This window comes from Lytechinus variegatus, chromosome 1 (assembly GCF_018143015.1).
Source record: "Lytechinus variegatus isolate NC3 chromosome 1, Lvar_3.0, whole genome shotgun sequence".
NCBI classification, from domain to species: domain Eukaryota; kingdom Metazoa; phylum Echinodermata; class Echinoidea; order Temnopleuroida; family Toxopneustidae; genus Lytechinus; species Lytechinus variegatus.
The window spans coordinates 23795470-23822795 of NC_054740.1; the positions used below are offsets into that span (position 1 = coordinate 23795470).

The window sequence follows — 27326 nt, forward strand, 5'->3', positions numbered from 1 at the left end:
TCTCCATGTCTAAATGTGGATGAAGGTTTGTTATTCGTTTAAAGGCATACTAGTATACCTCGATCACTCCATGGTTACATTTCCACATTGACATATCCTATTATATAGACGCAGTCGTATGATAATAGATGATAAGTTATGAATTATAACAAGTCATTGCAATAGCAAAAGGTCGAGTTTGTATGGTACCTTGGCAAAATTCGCGGTCGCATATTTTACACGGGAATCCCGCAAGTCCAATTCATTATAAAAACAACGGGGAATGCAGGAATACTGCAGTGAAAAAGATCCGTAGTGCCTAAAAAGCAGAATTCTTGTTAAAACACGGCACAGACTTGGTGCTTGGAGTTATGGGTAAACTGCTGTTTTCTACCATATATTTAAAAGGGGTAATTTCTCACCATTTTCACAAAGGTTTCCGTAGTATACCGATAAACAGGTACAAGTTCGTACAGGAGAAGTTGATATGCCCTCTACGTACGAGCACGATCCGTTGTTCTCACATGGGTTTGTTGAACAAGGGTTAACTAAAAATACATTCACAAAAAATTTTATAGTGAAAAAAGGTAAGTCTTTTGCTGACCTGCATCGTAAATATTGGTAGATTGTACTTTTATCGGTTATGGGTGATAACTTATTACCCATGGCTTACAACCCATTACCCATGTGTAATAACCCATTATCACGTGCTTAGAATGATTTGGTAGCTATGGTAATTCCGATCCGAGCCACATGAAAAGTATATGGCTCAAAGAATTTAGTGTCAGTGGTAGCGATCGGTAGAAACCTCCGACATACTCAGGCCAATAGGCTTAAGATATCGGCATACTCACGTACGTATTTGCAAGATCTATGTCGCATCCATGGTCATGTTTGGCATAAACTAGCTGTAGGTCTATATCTTAGTGTTTCATGACATAAAATACCAAGCGTAATTGTGACAGAGAAAGCAGGTAAAATAAAGAACGGAATGTATCCTTTACCATACTGACATGTCAGCCCGATGTAAGGAGAGGAACAATCACATGTGAAGTTATTTGCGGAGGCTTCCCCTTGGTTGTTCGAGCAGGAACCCCTTCCTTGACACGGGTTCGATGTGCATGGATAGGCTGGAAATATCATGGTTACAAAAAAATATTGATCGTATAAGTTTCGTAATCTTATGCCGTAAGTAGATATTGAAAAGTGAGAGAGCGTCAAGATTTGTAATATATAAGCCCACAGGATATCAGACAGCTTTGCAATTAGTTCCTGCTTCAACGTCTTCATTTTATTATACATGATTGTGTTTTTTTTTATTAAGCATGAAACCCATTAACGCGAGCCTCAGATAAGACAATCACCCACTTCCACTGGTTCAAAACCTACTTGTCTAAATATTAATCCAAAATGTGCAGCGGTTCTTCCAACTGGATTGAAAGGTGCCGAAAAGTCATCTGCTTTCAATCCCCATGGCCACTTCGACAAAATCAGTATAAAGTACACACCTTTCTCACACAATTCTCCGTAATGTGTTGGAGGACATAAACACTCTGGCAAAGGGGGAGATGTCACGCCATCAGTGGAGTATGTGCAAGTTGCTCCGTTTTGGCAGGGATTCTCATAACATGGATTCTCTGGAAAGAAAGATACAATGATGGGTTGGTGATCTCATAGTGTAGTCTGTTGATCAGACCCTGCTGGAAGAAATACATAGCAAGTCACATCGGATGCTAAAACAGGGCATGCTAGTCATGTGGTGGACTGTATGATTATTTCCGATTCACACTGTTAAAATCCTCATATTCAGCAGTGTGAAGATGAGATCACAATGTGGATACCTCGCCAATGGGAATGTCCACAATGTCTTCACATGGTGGACTATCTAAAAGTGTGATTCACTCTGCTAAAATATAAGTGTGAACATGATTTCACATTGTGTTTAACTCACTGTGGAACACACTTTAGGAAACTGTGTTTTTTCCAGCAGGAAAGACCATGCTTTTATTAAACGCTTGTCGCCAACTCACCTACTACGGAATATTTTAATCTTGCACTGATAGGCTTCGGTAAAATGAGAATATTTAGCTTGGGCTTTTGTTCTTCTTGAGTCAGAAATTAACCTGTGTTATCTAAATATGAATGCCACATAAAACATGGTTTAACTTTGGAAGGTGGTATTTGGGGGTAATTTTTAGATTGGATCAAAATAGGCTTTCTTTTTAATGATGGAGTACATTAGAGTGAATCATGTTATCCCGAAGGGTGTCCATCTGACGAAATATTTTGGGATAACTAAATGACATGAGAATACAGACAATATAGACCAAAGAATGAACGCCTGAAATTTGTTTTTTAATTATAACAATATGTTTAACAAATTATAATCTCCTCCTATAAAAGCCTCTTAATTTACTATCTATTGTCCACGGCGGACGGCATTTGAATAGTAATGAGTCAGAAAGAAGAGGATCGAGGTTATTTGAATTCCAGTTCATCGTGGCTTAACCGTGAACCAGAATAGCCTGGTGGTTGAGTCGCTGCCCGGAAAGCAGTAGATGGCAGGTTCGAATCCCGCTGGTTCCAATTTTTTCTGACTTATGAATTATGATTTTCATACAGATCGAGCATACTGATCTTATGATTTTCATTACAGATCGAGCATACTGATCTTAAACAAATAGGAGTAATGTCGAGAAAAAATTGTTAAACAAATTATAATCTCCTCCATAAAAAGCCTCTTAATCTACTATAACAATATGAAAGATCAGAAACTGATAGAAAGACAGAGATACACAAGAGCTTTCTGGGAACAGTCACTATTAGTTCCTTACCATACTGACAAGATCGGCCGATGTATGGATGCGTACAGTTACACTCATAATCATAGGGGAGTATTTGAATCTTGTTTGTACAAATACCATTCTCACGACAAGGGTTCGACGTACATGGGTAAGCTGCAAGGTTAAAGAAAATTCATGAGATACCATTAAGATTCTACTTTTAACCTTACGCATGAAGTATCCTTTCCACTTATAGATTGAAGAAGGAACCAATAAGTTAAATGTAGTTTATTATGACGCCATTGATTGTCATTGTACCCAGAGATTGTACCATATGCTGCGCATTGCATTGCTTTCATTGTCGCACGCAAGATTTTTCATTACCTATCAAAACTATCGTATCTACCACCCCTCAAATTTAACTTCATGACATGATAAGAAAACTGGACATCAGATTTTTGTGGAAAATTATTCATTATCTATGTAGATTGTTCTAGCGATGCATTATAAACGCTTATCTTGGTCTGCATCAGCGTATTCCTAAAACGACCGAAATCTGACGAATATCACATAGGCGCCTGTACAAAACTTGCTATTGAATATGAGACTGTATTTAGCGAAATATACAACGCTTGACAATGACAATTATTTCCTGTCACCCGAAAACGGTATTGAAGAAAACCATAAGTTTACATTTACAATCAGTAGAATAATTTGAATATTTACAGTTTCATATACGGATCAAGTTACAAGGACTCCAGAAGGGTAGGATAAAAAAAATGTCACTGCAACCTTGACCTTTGAACTTCTGACCATCATAATCATAATACGTCCCGTAGGAAGGGCGTATAAAAACCTAAATGAAGTAATATATGAAAAAATTAAATATAGGAATAAAAACTAAAAGTAAAAAAAAGAAATTAAAATAATGAAAGCGATGTGATACGCAGCATAGAACACAATGATACTTATGAAGTGAGGCTATATATTAACTGATTTGTAAGTAACATGACTTGTTCAAGCAAAGTTTTCCCTCCTCTTTTTTTTGGAGGGGGCGGGGTGGAGTGGGATAGTATACAAATAATTAATGTTGATGAGTGCAAGGACAGAATACTTCATGAGGTGAAAGATGAAATGATCCATCTTTCACCGAATGAAGTATTCTTTCCATTGCACGAATGAAAAAAAACATTCACTATTTTGTTTATATGACACCTAAAAATCATATGAAATTCATGAATTTCGATGCAAAACATGCTCATGCAGTGCGAGTTCGGTCTGTTTATTGTTACGTCATTACAACATGCGCACATGGTGCATGAGCTGCAGTCTCGGTGTGCGGTATGGATCCAAAATTGCACGATGAATGGATCCAAAATCGCACGGTTGATGACGTCATTGCAAAATGGGCTGTATGAACGATATCAAACAACCAATCAAATCACAAGGATCTATCTAGGTGTCATATAAATGTTAATCATACTGAGTGGCTTTATTTAATGGAATACCAGAAATACTCCACTCGTTAGGGCGAACTCATCTGCGATTCGTGGAATATATGCCCTAACTCTTGGAATATTTCTGGCATTCCATTCTGAGCCATCCAATATATTTACATCCTGTAAATGAAACGGTCCCCTGACTTACATACCATTCTCACACAATTCGCCATAGAATCCAGAGGAACACACACACTCTTGTACAGGTTGGAATGACACTCCGCCTGTATATGAACAAGTGCCTCCATTTAGACAAGGGTTCGTGTAACACGGGTCCTCTGGTGAGATAGAAGGAAGACATCGATATAGTGAATCATTATGGGAGACCTTATCAGGCATTGATCCGACCCAAATGAGGGGGCGTTACGCAAATGGACTTGTCTGACGCTTTATGATACACATCCATGTTTTATCAAACAGAATGCTTTCATGATTAGTAGCTTTGCCTCTCATCATCCAATCAAAATCACTGACACTTATCAGATCCGACATCATCCTATAGAATGAAAATTATGAATAGGGAACGTGCCTCCTTTTGACCCCATATACTACCATATACCATATATACTACCCTCTCTTTTCGCCCCGCCTTGTCGGAGACGTTATTGAAATGTTAATCCCTTTTGGACGGGAGATGACACTTTCTTTTGCATTAGTGATAACCATTTATTTTTCTTGCTCGTCAAAAATGGTCATTACATGTATCATGAGATTCATTTCTTCTAATTCTCCATAAGGAAAATGCCAGGTAGAATATTGTTTGGCAAGTTATAACACAACTTACGTTACTTGCAAGTCTATCTACATTTGCTAATCTACAGCAAGGTGTAAAATGGTTACTCGGTCGAAATGACTTGTTTGAAAGCACGAACTCCCTATCAGTGTAGCTGTGCTACAACCGGATCTACAGGTTTTATCGACTATGCTTGTCGACTATTATTTTTTTTTTTATCAAGACGCTATCAGGCTGTGGAATTCATTACCGCCTGTCGCTGTCAACTGCACCTCATTGGAGCCTTTCAAGCTGAAGGTGCAGTGTGTCAAGCTTCGTTAAAGGACAAGTCCACCCCAACAAAAACTCGATTTGAATAAAAAGAGAAAAAATCAACTAGCATAACACTGTAAATTTCATCAAAATCGGATGCAAAATAGGAAAGTTATGGCATTTTAAAGTTTCGCTTCATTTCACAAAAACAGTTATATGCACATCTCTGTCGGTATGCAACTGAGGAACTGATGACATCACTCACTCACTATTTCTTTTGTATTTTATTATATGAAATATTTTTATTTTCTCGTCATTGTCATGTGAAATGAAGATTCATTCCTCCCTAAACACGTGGAATTCCATTATTTTAACATTTTGTGCTTCAGGCAAGGAGGTCCTAATCGTCAAACTCGTACAAATTGAAATATTGTATAATTCAAACAATAAAAAACAAAAGAAATAGTGAGTGACATCATCGACTCTCTCATTTGGATGCTCGTTCATATAACTATTTTGTAAAAAAAAATAAACGAAAATTTGAAATGTCATAACTTTTTTATTTTACATCCGATTTTGATGAAATTTTTAGCATTGTGCTAATTTTTCTCTATTGATTCAAATCAACATTTTTCTGAGGTGGACTTGACCTTTAAGCTTCAGTCTGTTTTTTCGCTGCACATAGAGTCCATTGTAGAATCTTTTTTTACTTACACTTTACACTCAACACTTGACAAGCACAAGGTACGATAATACGCGAGTGGCGGACTGTACCAGACTGGAAGAAGAGGTAGAAGAAGTAGACTATATCGACAATATAAATGTTTCACATTATCATCATTATAATCAATACAATTTATTCATTGTAAATATTTCCTTTCTTACCATATTGACATGTTTGCCCGATGAACGGAGACTGACAGATACACGAAAAATTGTATGGGGTGATGTGTAGATGATCTGTACATGTTCCATTCCCTTGGCATGGGTTCGATGCGCATGGATAGGCTATGATCGTGATAACATGAAATAAATTAAGTTTAGATCAAACAGGGAGATGTTTTTATTTGTTGGAAGCAGATCGAGACAAACATATAAAAATAACATTGAATTAACACTCAAATACTACTTTGCAATTTAAAGAGTTAAAACATAGGTCTACATTTACAATAGTGCTTTTGACAGACATGCATTGATTCGTTCACTTTTTTAATTTATACAAGGCTGATGTAGTTGTCTGGGCGTATTGAGTACCTAATGTGGAGGCAAAATTGAAATCATTAAAACAATTCAGTATACCAGGGGGCCGTTTCATAAAGCTGTTCGTAAGTTAAGAGCGACTTTAAGAACGACTGGTGATCCTTTCTTACGCGGTAAAACATCGCCAATCTCTTTATCATTTACCACTAGACAGGATCACCAGTCGTTTGTAAAGTCGCTCTTAACTTATGAACAGCTTTATGAAACACCCACCAGGTATGACTTGATTTAGATCGCCAGTTTGTTTTATTAATTCAATTAAAGTTTCAGCTTAATTCTTTTCATGTTGTCTTTATATACACGTCGGAACAAATTCTGTTTCATTTAATGCATTATACCTGAGTAACATAACTAATAAAAAAGGAATGGCATAACATTACCAAACTGACAGTAAACTCCATCGTATAAGGGAGGGCAAAGACATTGCTTGAAAACTCCAGTAGATTCGTCACTCTCACATGTACCTCCATTTGAGCAAGTTGTATCAGTACATTTATCTAAAAAAAAACATTTGAAAATAGTTCGATTTTTGTTATTGAAGCATAATTTTGTTTATTGATGAAAGATATAAACATATTTTTTTCCAAAGGAAGTAGACGGTAGCAACACAGGTAGAGAGATACCGCAAAGTGCTCACGCCCTCTACGTTCGATGAGTTTTGAATGTATACCGCCTGTATATAATTCATTATTACCTTCATTACAGCGTGGACCAGTCCTGTCGGCTGCACAGTTACAAGAGAAGGTAGCGGAATAGCCGGTAACAGCGGAAACGCATGTTGCTCCGTTGAAGCACAGGTTCTCAATGTTAACGCAAGGATCATCTATTTAAGAATATGATAGATATAGCACAATCAACAAACTGCGTTCGCTCATCCTGGTAAATAATCATTATCATATCATTATCAATTTTGTTTATACAAAACTATTCAGCATTTTGTGGAACATTCCCGCCCTGTAACCGAATGTAACCGAAACAATTTCTGGTAAGCAAAACGATTACGAGAACAGTTGAGGAGTTCTTTACACTGCTTGGGAGGCTAGGATCGATCAATGACGATTGAGTGACTGTCATGACAAACTCTACGGTAATACCAAGTGTATGGATGAAGAGCTAACTTAAGGTATACTCTCACGCCACAGGACGGTCGGATGTCAGTCGTGAATGTTTTCACGGTTCTGGACCCGAATACTACAGTTAATATGGATGGCCGTAGTATGGACCAAACATGAGCAGCTGTTCTCCTTGATTCTGTTTAGAACGGCAGATCGGTCACCCAGTCGTCACAGACAGACTGTGACCATCACTCTAGCGTGAGAGCAAAACAAGTGAAGCGCCTCTGGCACTCTCACCTGCATTACGTGATTCAATACAGCAGCAGCGCTTACTTTGAAAACTACTATACAATAAAGATTCATAAAAACACCACTACATTCATTGACCCTAAATGACATCTGACCTTGATCATGGGACCTAAGACTTATCAGTGATAGTTGATTACCCTAATGTCCACAATTCATAAACTTTATCCATTAACTTTAAAAGTTACGAAAGCCCAAAGTTCATTGACCTTAATAGCCTTTGACGTTGGTCATGTGACCTGAAATTCGCACAGGATGTATAGTCCAAGTTTAATAAACTACACAATACAAATTCAGAGTTATGGTAATTCAACAAATACCCGAACATGGCTAAAGTTTATTTACTCTAAATGGCCTTTTACTTTGGTAATTTGACTTGAAGCTCATGCGCAGGATGTTCTGGAAATTGTTATTACACTTTTGGCCAAATTTCATGAACTAAGTCCATATACTTTCTAAGTTATGATAACATTTCAAAAACTTAACCTTATGTTAAGATTTCGATATTGACTCCCCCAACATGGTCTAAGTTCATTGACCCTAAATGACATTTAAGCTTGGTCATGTGACCTGAAACTCAGACAGGGTATTCAGCAGGGTTGGCTGATTTAAATCACGTTGATTTAAATCGTGATTTAAATCGCGATTTAAATCACCATGATTTTTTTTAAAAAATCATTGATTTAAATCACTTCCATTGAAACATGTACAAATCATGGACAAATTATTTGTTCAATGCAGTTTTAATTCTTCAAGTCAACTGAAAAACTTTGAATTAACTTTATATCAATAAAAGATCAACAAAGTTTTCATATCTACTTAAAACAAATTAAAATCAAATTAATAAAATCAGGTAATTCCTTAAAAACTACAGATGTATGTTGTCAATAGGTACTCATTTTTTGTAAATTATGTCGAGTTTTTCTTCTGAAATTTTACATTCTTTGTCAGTTATTATTAGTCAATTTCTTTCTTAACGTAAAGTTTTCACATAATCCAAAGACTTTTCAGAGAGCAGTTTGTAAAAAAAAAATATAATATATAAAAGTCGATGAGAAAAGGTTTGTTGGCAGTTTTCCAGTTTTGATCCTTCGCCTACACATAACTACTTCTGTCATGTAAAATAAAAAATGATACTTGCATGTAATCAACATATTTAACATGCCTCTTATTTCGTATTGTTACATTTATCATACATTTGATGTTTTGAATAACATAATTATAAAAATCACATTAACATAATGTAGTACAGTCATAATTTGACTGTTGAGAAAAGCTTTCTCTTATAAACCTTTTAAGTCACTGCAGCCCATTTTATGTTCAGTGCTACAAATAATGGAAGTTTTGTATCTGCATGTAATAATGGAAAGAGCTCTATAACAACAATTTGCAAAACTCAGAATAAACATTTAACACTGTATTTTAACGTTAAGATGCAGGTACTTCAGTTACAGTCATTGGCAGTTGTAAGCTGTGTCTCATTTAAAATAAAATACTTCTTTTTGTAATACATATGTTGTAATTTAAGCAGTTTTGCAGTTTTTATCCTTTAAGTTAAAAGTAAGTAGATTTTTTTTCATACTTCATGGATCAAACAGATTTTTTTGTAGAGAATATGGGAATAAAAATTGTAGATTAATGTAAAAAAAATCACAGTAACAGAATGTAGTATAGTCACCCTTTGACTAAGCTATCTCATATATTGTTCTCCCAAACTGAGAGTTTTGCATTTATATCTGTAGCAAGAGAAGAGCTTTTTATCAAAAAGATCCTTAAAATATACAGTTGTAGTCTCTCTTTGACTATTGTAAAGCTGTGACTAATTGAAAAAAATCATTGATGAGAAATATTTCTCTTACAATATACATGAATACTAGTAATTGGCAAAGGGTTTGTTGGCAGTTTTGATAAGGGATTTTTTTCTCTTGGATTTTTTTAAATATTTGAATGAAAAATCCCAGAGGGGAATTTTCTCTACTCACTGGGAATTCCCTATGGAATATTCCTTCATAGGCCTATGTATGATAGAATTAAGTTCAGATACAGTCATGATTCCTCAAATTTATTTTTAATTGTCCTTTTTTACTGGATTTTAATTACAAAATATGTGGTTAAGAACAATATTAGGGGTGAAATGTATAACATCAATATTGATGTCATTGTAAGAGTAAGGGGGGGGGGGGATAATTACCCTTTTTTTCGAAGGAACTTTAAAAAAATCAAAAAAATCTGATTTAAATCAAATAAATCCGATTTTTTTTATTTTTTTAAAAAAATCAAAAAAATCGCCAACCCTGGTATTCAGTAATACTTGATTAACCTTGACAGAACGTTAGGCTTTTATTCAATGGGCCAGATTAAAGTCCTGAAAATGTCATCAGGTTTTGAAGATTTTAATTAGTACTCTTTGCTGAAGTCGAGACACTTTACTATGACAAAAGCTGCAGCTCTAATGATTGCCTTATTTCAATTCTTTATCATTGTCTCTGGCTATATGAAAATGTTCTCGGATGATGCTTGCCATAAGACTTAGACCTAACATTTCAATTTACAAATTAAGTTATACCCCCCCCCTCTCCGGGGTCGGAAGGACCGCATGCGTGTTTCCAAAATGCTCAGTAAAGGGGTACTTTTTTTGTAAAAAAGGGGATGTATTTGTATTTTCACCCGGAGATTTCTTTAAAAAGATTTTTTAATCTCTCTCCTTAGACTCCTGAGAGTTTTGAAAGGGGGTTATAAATATTTTGAATAACATAGAAAATCGATCAAATTCCTGTATCAAATTCCTGCTAGTTTTGATAGCTCATTCAGGATTATTTCATTTTGAAAAGTAAAGTACGGACCTTTTGTTGGAATGACAGCTCACCTGAGATAGGGGGTACATTGAGCAGTATTCCGGATTTAGGAGGGTCTCCAAGGCAGAAAAAGCCCGCGAAAGGCATCGAAAGTGGGGTTCAGAAATTTTGGCAGACCTTCGATAGGGGGGCGATTTCAAAGGGAGGGAACGAGCATAGGCATACCCTAAATAACACTGAGGGGGGGGTTATAGTTTTTTAGTATTGATTGTAGCATTTGAGGTTAGTGATCTATTCTACAGAGAAATGAGTACCTTAATTTAGATTATGAAATGCATATCTAAGTGCTTCTACTTTAATAATAATAATAATAATATAGGATATTCATATTGCGCACATTTCCACTTTGTCAGGTGCTCAAGTACTTTAGACAACTTCACCATTTCAAATTATATCATACATGTTTTTCTTACACTTTTGGCATGCATTACTACAATATATATCAAAAAGTGCTATTTGATCTTTCACGGTTTCACCTCGAACTTGTATTTTGACATCATTAGTCAAGGATTCAACTGTTAAATTTGTGTTCTTTTTCAACGAAGGTCAATCTTTTCCCATCAGAATCACTATACCTACATGACACAATCACGTTTTATCGACCTATTTACTTAAATTCCCTGAAGTTATTGACATAGTTGATTGATCTCTAACCCTAGATATATTTTTCATGGTCTTTCTATTATTCACAAATAAAATATAAATATAATGGATTAATTTCTTTTTGGGGAGATTCATGCATAAACTTTTGACATTTGACTTTGGATATCAAAGGTGAAGGATTATTGTTTTTGATTGATTATTTTGTGCCTTTTTATCTTCTTGCAAAAATTGCTTTTTGGCACCAAAATTACCAACCTGCAGCGTTTATCTCAGAGATACCATTTTACAATATATAGCCTATATAAAAAAGGTCATTGACCTTTAACCCTGTACATTATGGATTAATATGCATTCCCTAGGTGATAAACTTGATTTGATTTCATTTTGGTAAGAATCTGTGCATTTTGACACCAAGATCACCAACCTGCCCTTTTCATCACAGAGATACCACCCTTAGGTCAAGACAACTTGGTTGCGCCGAAAGAAAAGACAGAGAAGAAGGATGTCACCGGTCAGGAATCATAGGTTAAGATTCCTTGAACATCGACGCCCTAGATCCACTTCATCCAAGGTATCTCAGCACATCCACATCGAATCCCCTGGCCATCGTGTTGACATCAACAAGGTACAAGTGCTGGACAGGGAGCCGCGGTACTTCGAGAGAGGTGTAAAAGAGGCCATCTACGGGCGTTCAGACCTTATCTAAAGGTGGTGTCACACCTTGGCGTTTTAGACAGCGTATGCCCGACGTATCAAAATTTCTCTAAAACGTCGGCATACGCTGAACTTTGATTTTTTTTCAACTCTGGGCTTATACTTAGCGTATTCATAACGAGTTGGAATTATACATAACGTATTAGTAACTTATATCGAACGCTTCGTTAACTTATAAGTAACGTATTCCAACGAATGCTTAGCGTATTGCTGGCGTACACAACTTATGCCCTACGATAGCCTAACTTACGCATAGCGCGCGGCAGCGTATTGCTGACGAACACGTGTCGTAGCCTATAAAAAGGCTGCCGCTCGACTATTCAAATCATAACCGCACGATACATCACCTATCAACACCACCGCCATGCCGAAGAAAACTCCTGTGAACCCCACCTTTATATACCAATTCCTATAAACATGATAAACGTTGTCAATACGCCATTATACGGTAGCTGCAAGTTATAAACACGTTCAGTAAGTTTTGTGGTCGTCCGGAGCACGTCTTCATACGTCAATATACGTTGGAGTTAAGTTACACATACGTTCAAAGCAAGTTACTCATAGGTTAGAAGTTTTAGGGTACGCTGGACATTATCTCGACGTACATCGACTTATGAGTAACTTACGAGTAACGTGTGTCAACGTGTATCAACGATCGCGTAACTTGCCTACAACTTATGGCCCGCGTGTGCGGGACGTATGAGCCATACGCTGGCATACGTCGAAAAATTTTGTGCTTGCACAAAATTTTTCGACGACCTCGCCGTATGACGACGTATACCAGCGTGTTTTAGCGTACTCTTAACGTATGCAAAACTTACCCGTAACGTATTCGACGTACGCCAGCGTATTCGCCAAATTCCTCATACGTCGGGCATACGCTGTCTAAAACGCCAAGGTGTGACAGCGCCTTAACAGAGATGGGGGGGGGGGGCGGTACAAGCTTCAAAATGTCTACAACCCGATCATCGACCATTACGTCACTAAGGTCAAATCGGGTTGCAATTAGCAGCCGCAAATTTCGAGGTATCTCTTCGTTATTTTTTGTTATTAGTATTGTGAACCAAAGTTCAACAAAATCGTTATAATTACCCAATGTACAGTTTTTGCCAATGAAGCCTGTTTGGCAAATGCATGTGTACTGATGCTCTGGCAAAGGGTCACATGAGCCTCCATTCGAACAAGGATTGGTAGATCTATTGCAGGGATGAATTACTGAAAAGAAAATTGAAACGAAGAAGAAAAACCCATTGAATGCACAGCACAGAGTACCCATAATTATTGCGAGAAAAGTTGGGGAAATTCAATGACACTGTTGTATTCTTATCGTCATTAATATGCAATGGGTAGGTTGATATTACGTACCCCCACTTCCCTTCTTCATATTCTGTTTACGAAACACTAACGACCTAGTCTTGATTTCCACATTATATATATAAATCTATCTCTGTATATAAAATTACAATTGATGATAACAACCAAGCACACCCTATTTCAAAATTTGTATGCCAAACGATTTGAACAAATGTAATTTGTGGGGAGGTGGCATCACCACCTTACTCAATGCATAGTCCTGATCGTAAACTGTTTCACCGAATTAATGTAAAATTCTGTGATATTCATCCACTGTTCAGTATATATAGAGGGGTCGAAAATTCGACAAGCAAAAAAAGTTAATCCCCAAGATTTAAGGTCATTTCGACGAAAATAAATTGGACAAGCAAAAAAAAAAGGTTATCCCAAAAGTACGGTCATCTCGTCCCAAAATACACGTTTTATTTTAATTTTGAATGATGTATTTCTTACCATCTTAAAAGACCAAGAAACATAGTAGGGGGTCATTTTGGTATTCCCTCTATTTCTGGATTTTCCCCGAGACCATACACCCCTGTAAAAAAAATCCACTTACAGCTTTCGCAGTTTTCCCCGGTGTAGTCCGGTAAACATGAGCAGTAGACTACCGGAGCAATGTCCCAACCGTTGGTGTAGGAGCAAGTAGCTCCATTTTGACAGGGGCTCTGGTCTAGAATACAAGGATCAGCTGCATTGTGGGAGAAAACGGATGGCAGAGCATATGGTTGTATAATTTTGCTTGGTCTACTTCTCATGTGCGAAATAGATTCGATCTCCTCTAAACATTGTCTATATGCCGTTTGGTCTACAATATACTTCGCGTTGTACGCCTCTACCTCTTCTGGGGCCCGTTGCAGAAAGAGTTGCAATCAATTGCAACTCTAAAAATCACGCGCAACTAGATTAACGTTATACAAGACATCACCGCATTGGATTATGCCACTACTGGTGCATTAATCAATAAGATTCAGAGTTGCATATCATAATTATACACGTGGGCATTTATTCGCGACTCTTAAAAGCATGCTTTAATCATTGTGAAACATCAGTAGTTTCTATTAAAAACTTTCGTTTTCATTTCTGTTCATATCAAAACAACAATAATAGAATAAATACATATTTCCATGTCGCCCAGGTTGAGAGAATAATTCATACATGCGGCCATACCTTAATCAGCCCCCCCCCCATTGTCAGGCATGACAAAAATTATTTATATATCGTTTTTTTTCCTATTCAGCTTATGATATACCAACCGAACTGGCATGAACGACCAATAAAAGAAGTGGAACAATAGCAGGAGTAGTCGTAAGGGGTAGTATCCAGAATATTGGTACAACTTCCTCTTCCGGAGCACTGTTCCAGTGTGCAAGGATAAGCTGTACGGTATGGGATTGATAAAAATAATTGGTTATACAGTTTTTTTTTATTTTTTTTATATAAAAGTGTTGCTTTAAAACAAATGAAAAACAGATCAAATAGTGAAGAGTGCGAAATTGATTAGAAGTGTCCAGTTTTATTTTCTGCCATCTATCAGAGTGCTACCCCAAAAGCAGTTTCCTTCCGATTAATACCTGTCTATTATCTATCTTTATATTTCACCAAACTTCTTAACTTGATTAATTATCGATTAAAGATGTTGGAAGTTGACAATTATGTTGAGTCTAACTAATGATTACATATTTGATAAATCCTTGATAGCGTGTCTGTTCCATGATTCTGCAGACATGTATAACTGCTACATTAGTAATATACGGACGTAAATTCAGTAAAGTAAATACACCAGAATCTACCTAGACAAAATCCTTGATAGGGGGAGCGTTTAATGAAATGACTTGTCGGACGTTTTATCTGACAGTTGCCATAGCCAAATATCAGCAAAATTCAAAGTCAAGGGAAGTTGTTCGATCTGTGGCCAGTTGCAGAAAGAGTTGCAATCAAATGCAACTCTAAAAATCACGCACAACTTGATTTTCAACCAATCAACAGCGCGCATTTTTGACTTGCGATTGATTTTTTGACTTGCGTTTAAACGCAACTCTTTCTGCAACGGGCCCCTGACAACTTGTCGGATGAAAAGGTTGATGAAACGCTCCCCCTGGATCCTTTATAATACATTGAATGCCAAGCTGTAGCTCACCATTTTCACACTGAGATCCATAGTATTCTGACGTACATTGGCAGGAGATGAAGTCCCCGGTTTCTGGATCACCCTGGCACGTTCCTCCATTGGAACACACGGGACCAAAACAACCAAGTGCTAAAAATATGAATGACACACTGTAAAACTAGGGTGTTAAAAATTACACCAGTTGGTGTCAACAAAGGATCACATTTTAGGTGTTAAATTGCAGCCTAGAGATTGAAAATAACACCAAAGAAAGCAAAAGTACAAACCAAAGGTGTTGTAATAACACCACATGGTGTTGAACTAACACCATTCAACAATTTAATCATCACCATAATTTTTCAAGTTAACTCCATTTATTTTTCATAAAAGAAACTAAAAAACGCACCTCATACACACACAAGCACACCCTATACCCCATGCTGAACATTTTTGTTGCGTAGAAGATACAAAAATATTAACATGGGATTTGGTTTCGTAACGACGATGAGAGCATACAACTGAGAGGATGAAATGGTGAGAGAGACTGAGACAAAGAGAGAGAAAGGGGAGGTGGGGAGGGGTGAGAGAGAGGTGGAGAAAATTCCGAATAGACTATACCAATATTAAATCATGAAGCAGGACGTTAAGAGGAAAGAGAACTTGACGCTCACCCTTTTTATCATTTTCGTTAATTTATGTTTTCCGTTTGGGAATAAAGAATACGGTGTACACTCGCCGTAGCTTAAATAGTTTCACCGTCCAAGAAGCTTGACAGTCTGTGGAATATGCCGATGCGTCAGCGCATTAGAACTTACCCGTTTGGCATTCATCTCCTGTGAACCCCTCAAGGCACAAACAGGTGTAGAACTCAGAGACAGCGTCGCAAGTTCCTCCGTTATCACAAGGACTAGAGCTCCAGCATGGATGAACTAATTCGTCAAAAAAGGGAGAGAATATCGATAAATAATTCTTTCACAATCGTTGTGATTCCACGTACATGGTGCTGTTTCACGGACAGGCTGCTCCTATCATGTAAATTTGTAATTTTCTGAATGTTTGTGTACGAACAATGTCGGGGGAGTTTTCATCGATTTTGATTTGCTGAGGACTATTCATAGTTAAAACAAATCGGTGAAAACGGCCGAAAAAAGTCATTTCATGAATTGCCCATCCTCCTCCCCCTGGCTTCAGAGTGAGGGATTCGAATGACATTATATCACTCAACGATCTCTCTCAGTGTCTATGCGAAGCAATAAAGGATGGATTTCACGGACTCTGCTAAATTTAAAGGGGAATGAAACCTTTGGAACAGAAGGCTAGTGTCGAAACAGAAAAATAAAAAAATAAGAACAAAGAAAGTTTGAGAAAAATCGGACAAATAATGAGAAAGTTATGAGCATTTGAATATTATAATAACTAATGCTATGGAGATCCTCCCATTGGCATTGCGACAAGGATGTGTGATGTCACATGTGAACAACTTTCCCTTTGATACACTGTTAGAAAATTTTTTCTTAAGCTAAAAGAAGTTCCTGCAGCAGAGTCTCGAGAACACCTGTAATCTTACCAGATTGCGTAATCTTACAGGAAATTGGTATTTAGTGTGTGTAATCTTACAAATTTCCTTAAATAAAACACTCTTTTCCCCTTTTCTAACAGACCTGTTCTGTTAAATTGCAGAAAAATTCCATGAATTTAAAGAATGATTCTGGTATTGCTTTCTCCAAAATCTTTTATTTTTCTGTAAAATCAGGGTTTTTTTAACAGTGTAGACTATAAAATACCCCCAAAATGTATCTTTTTGCTTTATGTTATGGTGATACAAACTCTTTATCCATGATGTATTCTTTAAAAATCTGTATTATTTGCCCTCCTATAAAAAGAATACATGATCTACTGATAGATGTGATTATATATACTAAAGTTATGAGGAGAGTTGTTAACAAGTGACATAAACACACCTTTGTCGCAATGCCAATTTGAGGATCTCCATATAGCATTAGTGATCGCAATATTCAAATGCTGATAACTTTCTCATTATTTGTCCGATTTTTCTAAAACTTGCATTGATCCGTTTCTTTGATTTTTCTGTTTTCACACAAGCTATCTTGTTCCAAATGTTTCATTCTCCTTTATTGAGAGTCTGAGCTAGGATCTAAATGAAAAGAACTAATACGAAGAGGAGGAAGAGGGGGTGGATAGAGGAGAAGAAGAGGGAGAAGAGGATGAAGAAGGAGGAGAACATCTATATCAATACTACTACTACTACTCCTACTACCACTACTTCTACCATACTGCTACTGTACTACTACTTCTACTAATACTACTGTTACTACTACTACTACTACTACAGCTTCTACTACAACAACAACAACTACTACTACTACTAATTCTACTACTACTAATAATAATGATAATAATTATAAGAATGATAATAATGATAATGGTGATAATATTGATTGTGGCGATTTATATAACTTACATATCCACCTTTGGGTGCTCGTGGAAGAGAAGATAAGAGTGAAGAAAAATATAAACAAAAAGATATTAAGAATTAGAACAAGTATGAAGGTGATAATTATACTACTGATGGACATGGTGGAGGCATGACGATGATATTATAATAAGAAAAGGGACAAGATCAACGAGAACAAGAAGGATATATTACCATTTTCACATAAAGGACCAGTGACGAGGGGGTGAACTGCTGATACATTCGGCTTCAAAGAAGTCACTGACATTACAGAGGCAGTCATTCTCGCATGGATTCGGTATACACGGATCATCTGAAATAGAAATTATTGCACACTCTTAAAGGAGAATGAAACCATTGGAACAAGATAGCTTGTGTGGAAACAGAAAAATCAAAGAAACAGATCAACAAAAGTTTGAGAAAAATCGGACAAATAATGAGAAAGTTATGAGCATTTGAATATTGCGATCACTATTGCTATGGAGATAGCAAATTGGCAATGCGACAAAGATGTGTGATGTCACTGATGAACAACTCTCCCCATTACTTTAGTATATATTTCACTTGAATTGCCTCTTTTATCACATCTATCCATAGATCATGTGTTCTTTCTACATGAGGGCATGTAATACATATTTTTTAAGAATACATAATGGATAAAGAGTTTGTATCATCGTAAGAAAAAGCAAAAAGAGACATTTTTAGGGTATTTTATAGTCCACCAAAGGGAAAGTTGTTCATCAGTGACATCACACATCCTTGTCGCATTGCCAATGGGAGGATCTCCATAGCATTAGTGATTGCAGTATTCAAATGCTCATAACTTTCTCATTATTTGTCCGATTTTTCTCAAACTTTCTTTATTCTTATTCTTTGATTTTTCTGTTTCTACACAAGCCTATTTGTTCCAAAGGTTTCATTCCCCTTTAACATGTTGGGCAACATACTGTCCACTCAATAATTGGTTTAAAACTTTATCCAACTTTGGGTAGTTTTCGACTAATACTGTGTAGTATTTACCCAAAGCACACATTATTGGTTTAAAACTTCCAAGAATTGGATAAAAGTTTTAACAAATTGTTGTGTGGACAGTATGTTTCCAAAAATTCTAAGTGTGCAGAGTGATACAACTACTACTACTACTACAACTACTACTACTACTACTACTACTACTACTACTACTACTACTACTAATAATAATAATAATAATAAATACTACTACTACTTCTACCATGACTGCTATTACTACTATACTACTAACAGTGCGTATGAAAAAAAAACGGAACAGTTTTGAAAACTCTAAAATATTTGTTTCAAATCATGATATCTATATTTTGATGTAAATAGATGCTCTGAAATCTTATCTTTAAAATGCCATTGAAAAAAAATGTTTATGCTTGAGTGAATTAGAAACGTTTTTGTCTGGGTTTCAAAAAGAGGCTTGCGCCAAAATGACAGAAATGAGAAATTTGACAATCAGACTCCTCGCTAATCAGCAAACTTCCTCTTAACCTTTTCATTATCCTTTAATGATTTTCAAATTATGCAGTTAAATTTCATTTACAAATTTATTTATTTACTTGAATTATTATTCTTTTCTTTTAAACTTATTTTACCTTTGAATTTTCCTTCATAATAAAAGAAAACTATTTGTCAACCCGAGCAAGAAGATTTGCATTTAATTTGGAGAACTTGTAATTTCTCAAATCCTTGTATAATGTGAAACGAATTATGTTATGGAACCTTTTAAAAAGACATGAATCATATTTTCAAGGGTTTATTGATTCCTTGACTAAGTTATGTGCTTGACAGAAAAACCGGAAAGGATTCATGTCTTTCAATGGCAATGGTTTATTGAGTCGATTCTGAAGGAGCTGGATACGGCAGATCGGATAAAATGTATTAAAAAGTTATGAGCGATCGAAGCGAGCAAGCAAAAATTTCCACATTTTAAAAAAATATCAAATTTTGTGATAGATTTTGACATAATATTCAGAAAACAAATCATACTTCACTTTCTATCTTTCCTTTTATTTCCTTTCCACTTTTTTTCTTGGTCATGATTTTGGTTTGGGGGAAACATCCCCGAGCCCCACCCATCTGTATGCCACTTTTAAATGCACCATGATAGCCTTTGTAGCAAACAATGGAAGGATTTGAAAAAAAACTCTCTTCCATACTTCGTTTGAAAAAAAATAGTTTTTGCTTTCATAACTAAAAGAGAACATATTAAAAAGAAACAAACAATTTAAGCAAATAAAAAGATTCGAAAATTATGAACATAACATATGAACATAATGAAAAGGTAAAGACGAAGTCTGCTGACTAGCAAGAAGTCCGATAATCAAGTTTATAATTTCATGCTATTTTGGCGCAAGCCTCCTTTTTAACCCCAGACAAAACATTCAGTGTTCGCTAAAGCATAAACGAAACATTTTTTTAATAGCATTTGAAAGATAAGACTTCAGAGCACCTATTAACACCAAAATATAGACATCATAATTTGAAACAAAAGTTTTTATAGACTTTTAAATATTTGTCCTGTTTTTTTACGTACTGTACTACTACTACTACTACTACTACTACTACTACTACTACTACTACTACTACTACTATTAATACTACTACTACAAGCAGTAGCGGACCGTGACCCGGAGGAGACAAAGCATTGGGGGGGGGGCACTGCATTGTTTGTGAACAATGCCGTGCCCCCCATGCTTTGTCTCCTCGGGGTCATGATCCGCCACTGACTACAAGGTTTCCATGGTAGTTGCCAAAATGGCAAAGTTACAACAGTTGTAACTCTTTATGAAACGGGCCCCCGATGGCTTGTAGCATTTAATCACCATTTTTGCTGTCAGGAGATAGTGTATGTATAGACTACATAATGGATAATTTGGGTGAGTTTTAAGTGTATACGGATACACTATTAGTGTCAAAGCATAATTTAGCTTACGGACATCCTATTGCATGAAAACAAGAAATGTTTGGCTCAGTGGATAAGTCTCCGGACTTTGGATCGCTAGGTCCGGGGGTCGTAATATGAAAATTGAGTAAGAGAAATATTCTTGTATCTTTAAAGTTGAAATAAAATCCGTATTCCGGAAATTCTTGTATCTTTTCTTGTCAATTTTCTTGTAACTTTCGCTGAGCGCGTATGATGTCAGAGCTAGAATTAAGCGTAAAGTTAAAACGGCGCATTATATCCCTTTGCGCAAGACAACATATCGAGATAAAAGGTATTCTGAAAATTATCTTATCTTTGCTTTCTGGTAACTCCTTGCAAAATACAAAAAAAAATACAAGAGATAGGGGGCTAATGTAACTTATTGTTGCTGCGATATTTTGTCCATCTGCAATAATTATTTCTTGCTGCATCCTGCAAGAACATCATGTTTTACAAAAGGAGACATTCCAAAGACATTATAACGACGGATTGGTAGACCTTTCAGCAATTAAAAATTGCTGTTCCAGGCGATGATTTTTTTCAGAGAAAATAAATTATGTCTTTGAGAAGAGCCACGTGTATTTTTAGCACACCCAGAAGGAAAAACCAGTTGCACTGGACCAGTTAGACTAGTAGAATTTTAACTGAACTATGGAAATGGGAACATCGGTTTACTGGTATAACTGGTCATACTGGTCCAGTTAAAAATTAAACTGGTCTTGAATTACTGGAATTTTATACTGGTCTTGTTGTTGTTATTGGTCTCACTGGTCTTCATAATGGTATCCAATTCAAGCTGGTCTTTACTGGTATTATCTACTGGTCTGACTGGTCCTCGTACTGGTCTTACTGAATCAATAATTTACATGCAGTTGGTTTGTTATATACCATGGTCAGTGAAATGTGATGGAAGAGATGGTTATTTTCATATGTGAATTAGTTCACAAACTTATTTAAAGTTTTTGAACAACATCCTGATTTTTCTTTTAAAAATAGGAAATATGCAAATGAGGTAAACCACGTGATCAGCATCATCAGAATTACTGATATTACCGGCCTTGACCAGTTCAATTTTAAAGAATGAATTACTTTAGACCAGTTGACTATATCAGAGGAACATATCTTGCTTTGATCTTAATCATAATTAAAGGAAATAATAATGTTAATACTTGATAATTATGATAATAATAATAATTAAAATATCAATAACAATGATAACAGTAATAAGTACGATAAAAAAAATGATAATAATAATGATAATTATAAGAAGAATGATGATAATAATGATGAATTATAAAGATAAATAACTTTCTCTGAATTGCAATATTCATTTTCCATAATTCGTCAAATGATCTGACTTGAAATAAAGTCATTATTTATTTGACCAGTAACACCAGTTTGGTATTTCTACTTTGCCTCAACTGGAATGCAATAATGTTTGTACCGGTCTCCAGTTGATTTTTACTAGTCCATTTTAAAAAATCAAATGGCCCAGTAGAAATATACTGGAAACCAGTAAAATTCTACTGGAAACCAGTAAAAATTGATTTTTCCTTCTGGGCAGAAGCGCACAAGCAAAAGCGTCGAGGGCGCACGGAAATTACGCCTCATATCAACAAAATGCGCTTCATTATTACCAACGAACGTAGAGGGCAGCAACACACAAGCGTGTTGCTCTAAGGAAGGTCAACTCCGCTCGAATTTTGTGACCACTCTAAAAAATAAGGGGGACTTTTCGGAAATTTGTCGAGTTGATTTTTTTTCATTTGTTAATTTTAAAAATTTTAATGAACAATTATTAGGTCGGTTATTCTAGGTAGAAATATTAACAATATTACTTTTATTTTTAAAGAAATTATTTAGCTTAAATAATCATGATATTGACATTTTTTCTCATTTTGGAATATTAAGTCTATGACGAGGATACCTCTTATCTCTTATTTTCCTCTGCTGAATTTCGCTGCACCACTAATAAATGCATAGACAACCACCGTAATAATCGAGGTCATTTTTCTGGCCTGGGTGCGCCGAGTCTGGGCCGGTCGCGTAGCTACTAGTAACGTTGATGATGCGCTGGGGCTTCAGTCGACTCGTCATAGATCTTCTAGCAACATACACAATGACGTCTAATTTGCCTGGTCTGATTTGAAGTGCAATTGCTTCAGGGCTGAAGTTTATCAACGATGATTGTTCAAGGTCAGATTTCAAATTTTAATTTGCATTTGACTTTTAAGTCTATAAATCTTAATACAAGGCGCCGAAACCCCGAAATCCGGGTCTAAATTTCAACTTCGAGTCCGAGACTATATGGACGGCGAAAAAAACCCCCATGCATCGGATGCATTGCATTGGCTGCGCGCTGCGCTGCAGCTGAGCTGCACAGCCAGGCGCTGCGTCGCGTCGAAGGTCGATAATCATTGAGCAACCAAACTTCCAAAGCCAAATTAAAGCTTGAATAAACGGCCACCTATTCACATTTTCCCTGGTTTTCTTCAATAATTTCTAAGAAAAATCAGCCAATTCTGGGAAATTGATTGCAATGTTACATCGTTTGCAGAGTGCCATCATCGTTTTGCGTTAGACTTAACCTTAGTTATACTTAGATCTAGGCCTAGACTAGAAGAAATGGGAGCTAGATAGATTTTACACCATCTTAATTTATGATTTTGGGCAGAAAGTAGATTTGATAGACAGCATCCATATCTTAATTTGACCATTGATTCTGTGCAATCAAAGACTTTTACATAATTTGTTTGCCATATTGCAAGAATTGGTAAATTTTCCTGGGCCTGCATGGCCTGGGCTTGGCTGGCAGAACGCGTATTTTTTGTGGGAGAAATTTCGAAAGTGAAAGAGCAAAGTGACTAAGCTCGTCGTGATTTTATTTTTATGCATTTTCTAACTGAATTTTAAAGATTTCATGCCTAACGGTAAGGCCTAACGGTAACTTGTCAACCATTAAATCTTCTAGTTCTAGATCTAGATTTTACCCTGTAGGCATTTAACGTACGGACTAAAAAATCATAACCTCCTAGCGGCTAGCCCATGCAGGCTGGCCTTAATTGAACCAAACTTAGCTTGCATGGACCAACCCTCAAATGGTCTAGATTTAGGCGTCCTATACTATAAAGACAATGTGGAATTCATCTGTTTTGAGTTTATTATTATTTTAGTATTTTTTTATTGTTGCATAGACTATCTCATACCAACAAGTCGTGCTAGATCTATATATATTCTAGATCTACTTAGCCAATATCCAGTGTGGAACAACATCTTCAACAAACAGATCGAGACTGGTCAGAGCATTTGTCTAGTTAGACAAATAAAGTTAGATCTTTAGACTTGGGTCTATCGATCAACTAGACAGGAATAACCGTCGTTTCTGGGGATTTATTCAACAATTTCTGACATTTTACTATAATCTCCATCGGTGAGTGAGCCAGCGCAGTTCAGCAGAGCAACCAAAATACAGAGACTGAAGCTTTTGGTCTATCGATCAACATGATCAAGATCTAGGTTAGATGTGGACTTCACTTATTACTGATTGGAATGTATTTCTAAATTTATAAGTTTTGGGGACAATGGTGAAAAGAAATGATAACATACTACTGATAGATACGTGAATTATTTTTTTTAATACCCATTGGCATTGCTGCCTGCTCTAATAAATAAATAAATAAATAAATGAGTCACGGCCTATATGGACTGCAGATAAATGCTGATCGACGCCTAGCAGAACAAGTACCAGTGCTAGACTAGGGGGTTGAAATCTAAGCAGACGACGGAGCATAATGTAGCTTAAGCATAGAATGATGATGGGTTCAGCGAAGAGCCCAGAGAAAATAAGGGGGACATATTCAATCCCGAAATGCTTTGCGAGTGGTCACAAAATCGTCTCGGCGCAAATCACCTTATTCAGCCGTCTGGTGAAATCGCTGATAACAACAATCACCGATTTGGTAATGATTTTAGTTTCCTGAAACTTGCATTTGTAAAGTTTTAAATATCAAAGTATGTTTTCATATTTATGTATATCCCTCAACATATTTTTTAATGTTATCTTTGATATCGTTGTAGTCATATTCTTTCATATTTGTTTCTTGATCACTACTAATTTGTTGTTGTATTTGATCGGCATTTGATTTCGTTGTCATGAACAATAAAATATGCGCGCAGCTCAGTTGCATGCGCGTATCGAGTTGACCTTCCTTAGAGCAACACGCTTGTGTGTTGCTGCCCTCTACGTTCGTTGATTATTACTCAGAAGAAACGTTTCTATTGGTTGACCTAAGCATATAACAAGCTCAGTGATTGGTTGATAAGACAATTACAGAGATAAGACAATTTTCAGAATACCAATTTAAGAGAATTTTAGCGAGCTGTTATCTTGCTGACTTAAAGAAAAGTTACAAGAAAAAGTAAAACAATTTTCAGAATACCACCCCGGATTCGAATCTCATCATGACACTTTGGCAAGGCGTTTAACTACAATTGCCAATATCTATCCAGGCGCAGTAAATGGATTTAAGAAGAAAATCCATGAATGCTCGTGTGGTCCTGATGGCAGGGTATCCGTGCTTAAGCCGAGGATAAGATGGAGTGCACTTAAAACAATTACATTAAGCACTATGTAAATGTTATGAAGTTTACGTTTACTCACCGATACCGCAAAACTGTCCAACACTACCGGGATCACAGTCGCATACGATTTCATTGCTGACCACGCTACAGTCCCCTCTCCCATTACAAGAACCGGTCAAGCAAAACTTTACGGCTGAAGTAAAATTGGAAGGCAAAAATGTTTTCACTTATAGCAGCGGATTATGAAAACCACTCTTATAATAATAATAAAATAATAATAGGCATTTATATAGCGCCATCTATCTAGAAATATTCTATTCCGAGTCGCGTTTTTATAACTATTATTACCTCGGCTTTATCCAACATCATTTTGGAAAATTGTCTGATTTTTCCATATGATAAAAAAGTACAATAGGCTTTTATTCTAATCAAAATGAAAAAGAAAATGTTCTAAAGGTAGGGAAAGTGCGAGCAGATGGGGTCGTACTGCTAAGTGAGCCAGAATGCACATAAAAGGGGTTCCTTAACAACAAGAATGATCAGCATCGAATGTAACTAACACAATCCCATACCAATAGGTCGAATCGACAAAATAATGTTTGATCACTGACATGATGGAGCTTTATTGATGGGTTAACAAGCAGTAGCATACAGCATAGAGCTGACCAAAACGGACGACATTGTCTCATTTTTTTTCAGACTTTCTGGTGCCTCGATCACCAGTCAATCACATTTTGAACATAATATACACTGTGATTCCACATCAAGTCTAGATTTAAGACAAAATATCTTAGTTTGCAATTCTTATTAAATGTTAATACAGATGAAATTTTGCTACGTTCTTGTCACCAGTTCCCATGTTCTCCATTAACACACATACAAATACATTTTACATGTATACACCCCCACACACCACCACCCATACACATATAGGCATATCACTCTAACTAGTTTCGTTTAAAAAAACGAAACTATTTAGAGTGAAATATACATTTATGAGAATTGGGTGTGTGTGTGCGTGTGAATATTTAATATGCAAAATAAATGACAATCACAGAGCTGTCATCCCTTTTCGAAAGAAAAATGTGGGTAAAGGGGAAGTAATTGCTGAGTTTATAGATCTCTTCATCTGTCTGTCAATTTGATAGGGTTTGCCAACCGTAACTGGTTCAGAATTCATAATTATTTGAAAACACTATTAATCCCGAATACATTCGTAATTCCGAAGGTTCGGAATAACGAACATCGGATTAACGAACATCGAGGTATAGGCAATTTACGTGTTTCGGAATACGAACCTTCGTAATTACGAAGTGTAACCATTAATCCTATACATATAAGGTATATAAAGTATCATATAAGGTAGAGGTAACAATGATATATGTGGTTCTGCGATAAATAAATGATGTATACAAAAAAGATACATTATAAATGTCTGATTTCTTACCTCCAAGTTTTACTGTAAGTGCTTGACCAGGTAGGTGATGTGTGGGTGTGTATATTAGTGAAAGTGCATTGACCCTTGAAAGGGATACGGAAATGGGTCCTTTTTTTTATACATCATTTTGTATACATCATTTATTTATCGCAGAACCACATATATCATTGTTACCTCTACCTTATATGATACTTTGTGTAATTACTAGCACTACCAATTAGAGTAGGGTTGGTTTGGGTGTCTGCGCGTATGTATGTATGTGACTGCGAGTGTGATTACATACATAAGTTCACGTGCTTAGACGCGAATGTATATATGAATCAATACCTTATATATGTATTATTTTGAGATATATATATTATTATATATCATTGTACATTTTGAGATA

At 36.2% G+C, this 27326-nt stretch overlaps 2 protein-coding genes across 2 annotated transcripts in view; both read right to left on the minus strand.

Moving 5' to 3' along the window:
• The window catches only part of LOC121429888 (neurogenic locus notch homolog protein 1-like), a 28531-nt gene extending 17722 nt beyond the window's left edge, over positions 1–10809 (minus strand). The window contains exons 1-9 of the mRNA XM_041627148.1: positions 10734–10809; positions 7201–7329; positions 6887–7003; positions 6132–6254; positions 4414–4539; positions 2814–2936; positions 1488–1616; positions 984–1109; positions 402–527 (exon numbers count right to left, since the gene is read on the minus strand). Of these exons, the coding sequence (XP_041483082.1) occupies positions 402–527; positions 984–1109; positions 1488–1616; positions 2814–2936; positions 4414–4539; positions 6132–6254; positions 6887–7003; positions 7201–7329; positions 10734–10809 (1075 nt within the window). The remainder of the gene's footprint in view (positions 1–401; positions 528–983; positions 1110–1487; positions 1617–2813; positions 2937–4413; positions 4540–6131; positions 6255–6886; positions 7004–7200; positions 7330–10733) is intronic.
• A 3816-nt stretch (positions 10810–14625) lies between these two features.
• LOC121429897 (delta and Notch-like epidermal growth factor-related receptor) overlaps positions 14626–27326 on the minus strand; it is a 39078-nt gene continuing 26377 nt past the window's right edge. Inside the window, exons 4-7 of the mRNA XM_041627160.1 lie at positions 25580–25693; positions 16315–16428; positions 15530–15649; positions 14626–14768 (exon numbers count right to left, since the gene is read on the minus strand). Of these exons, the coding sequence (XP_041483094.1) occupies positions 14626–14768; positions 15530–15649; positions 16315–16428; positions 25580–25693 (491 nt within the window). The remainder of the gene's footprint in view (positions 14769–15529; positions 15650–16314; positions 16429–25579; positions 25694–27326) is intronic.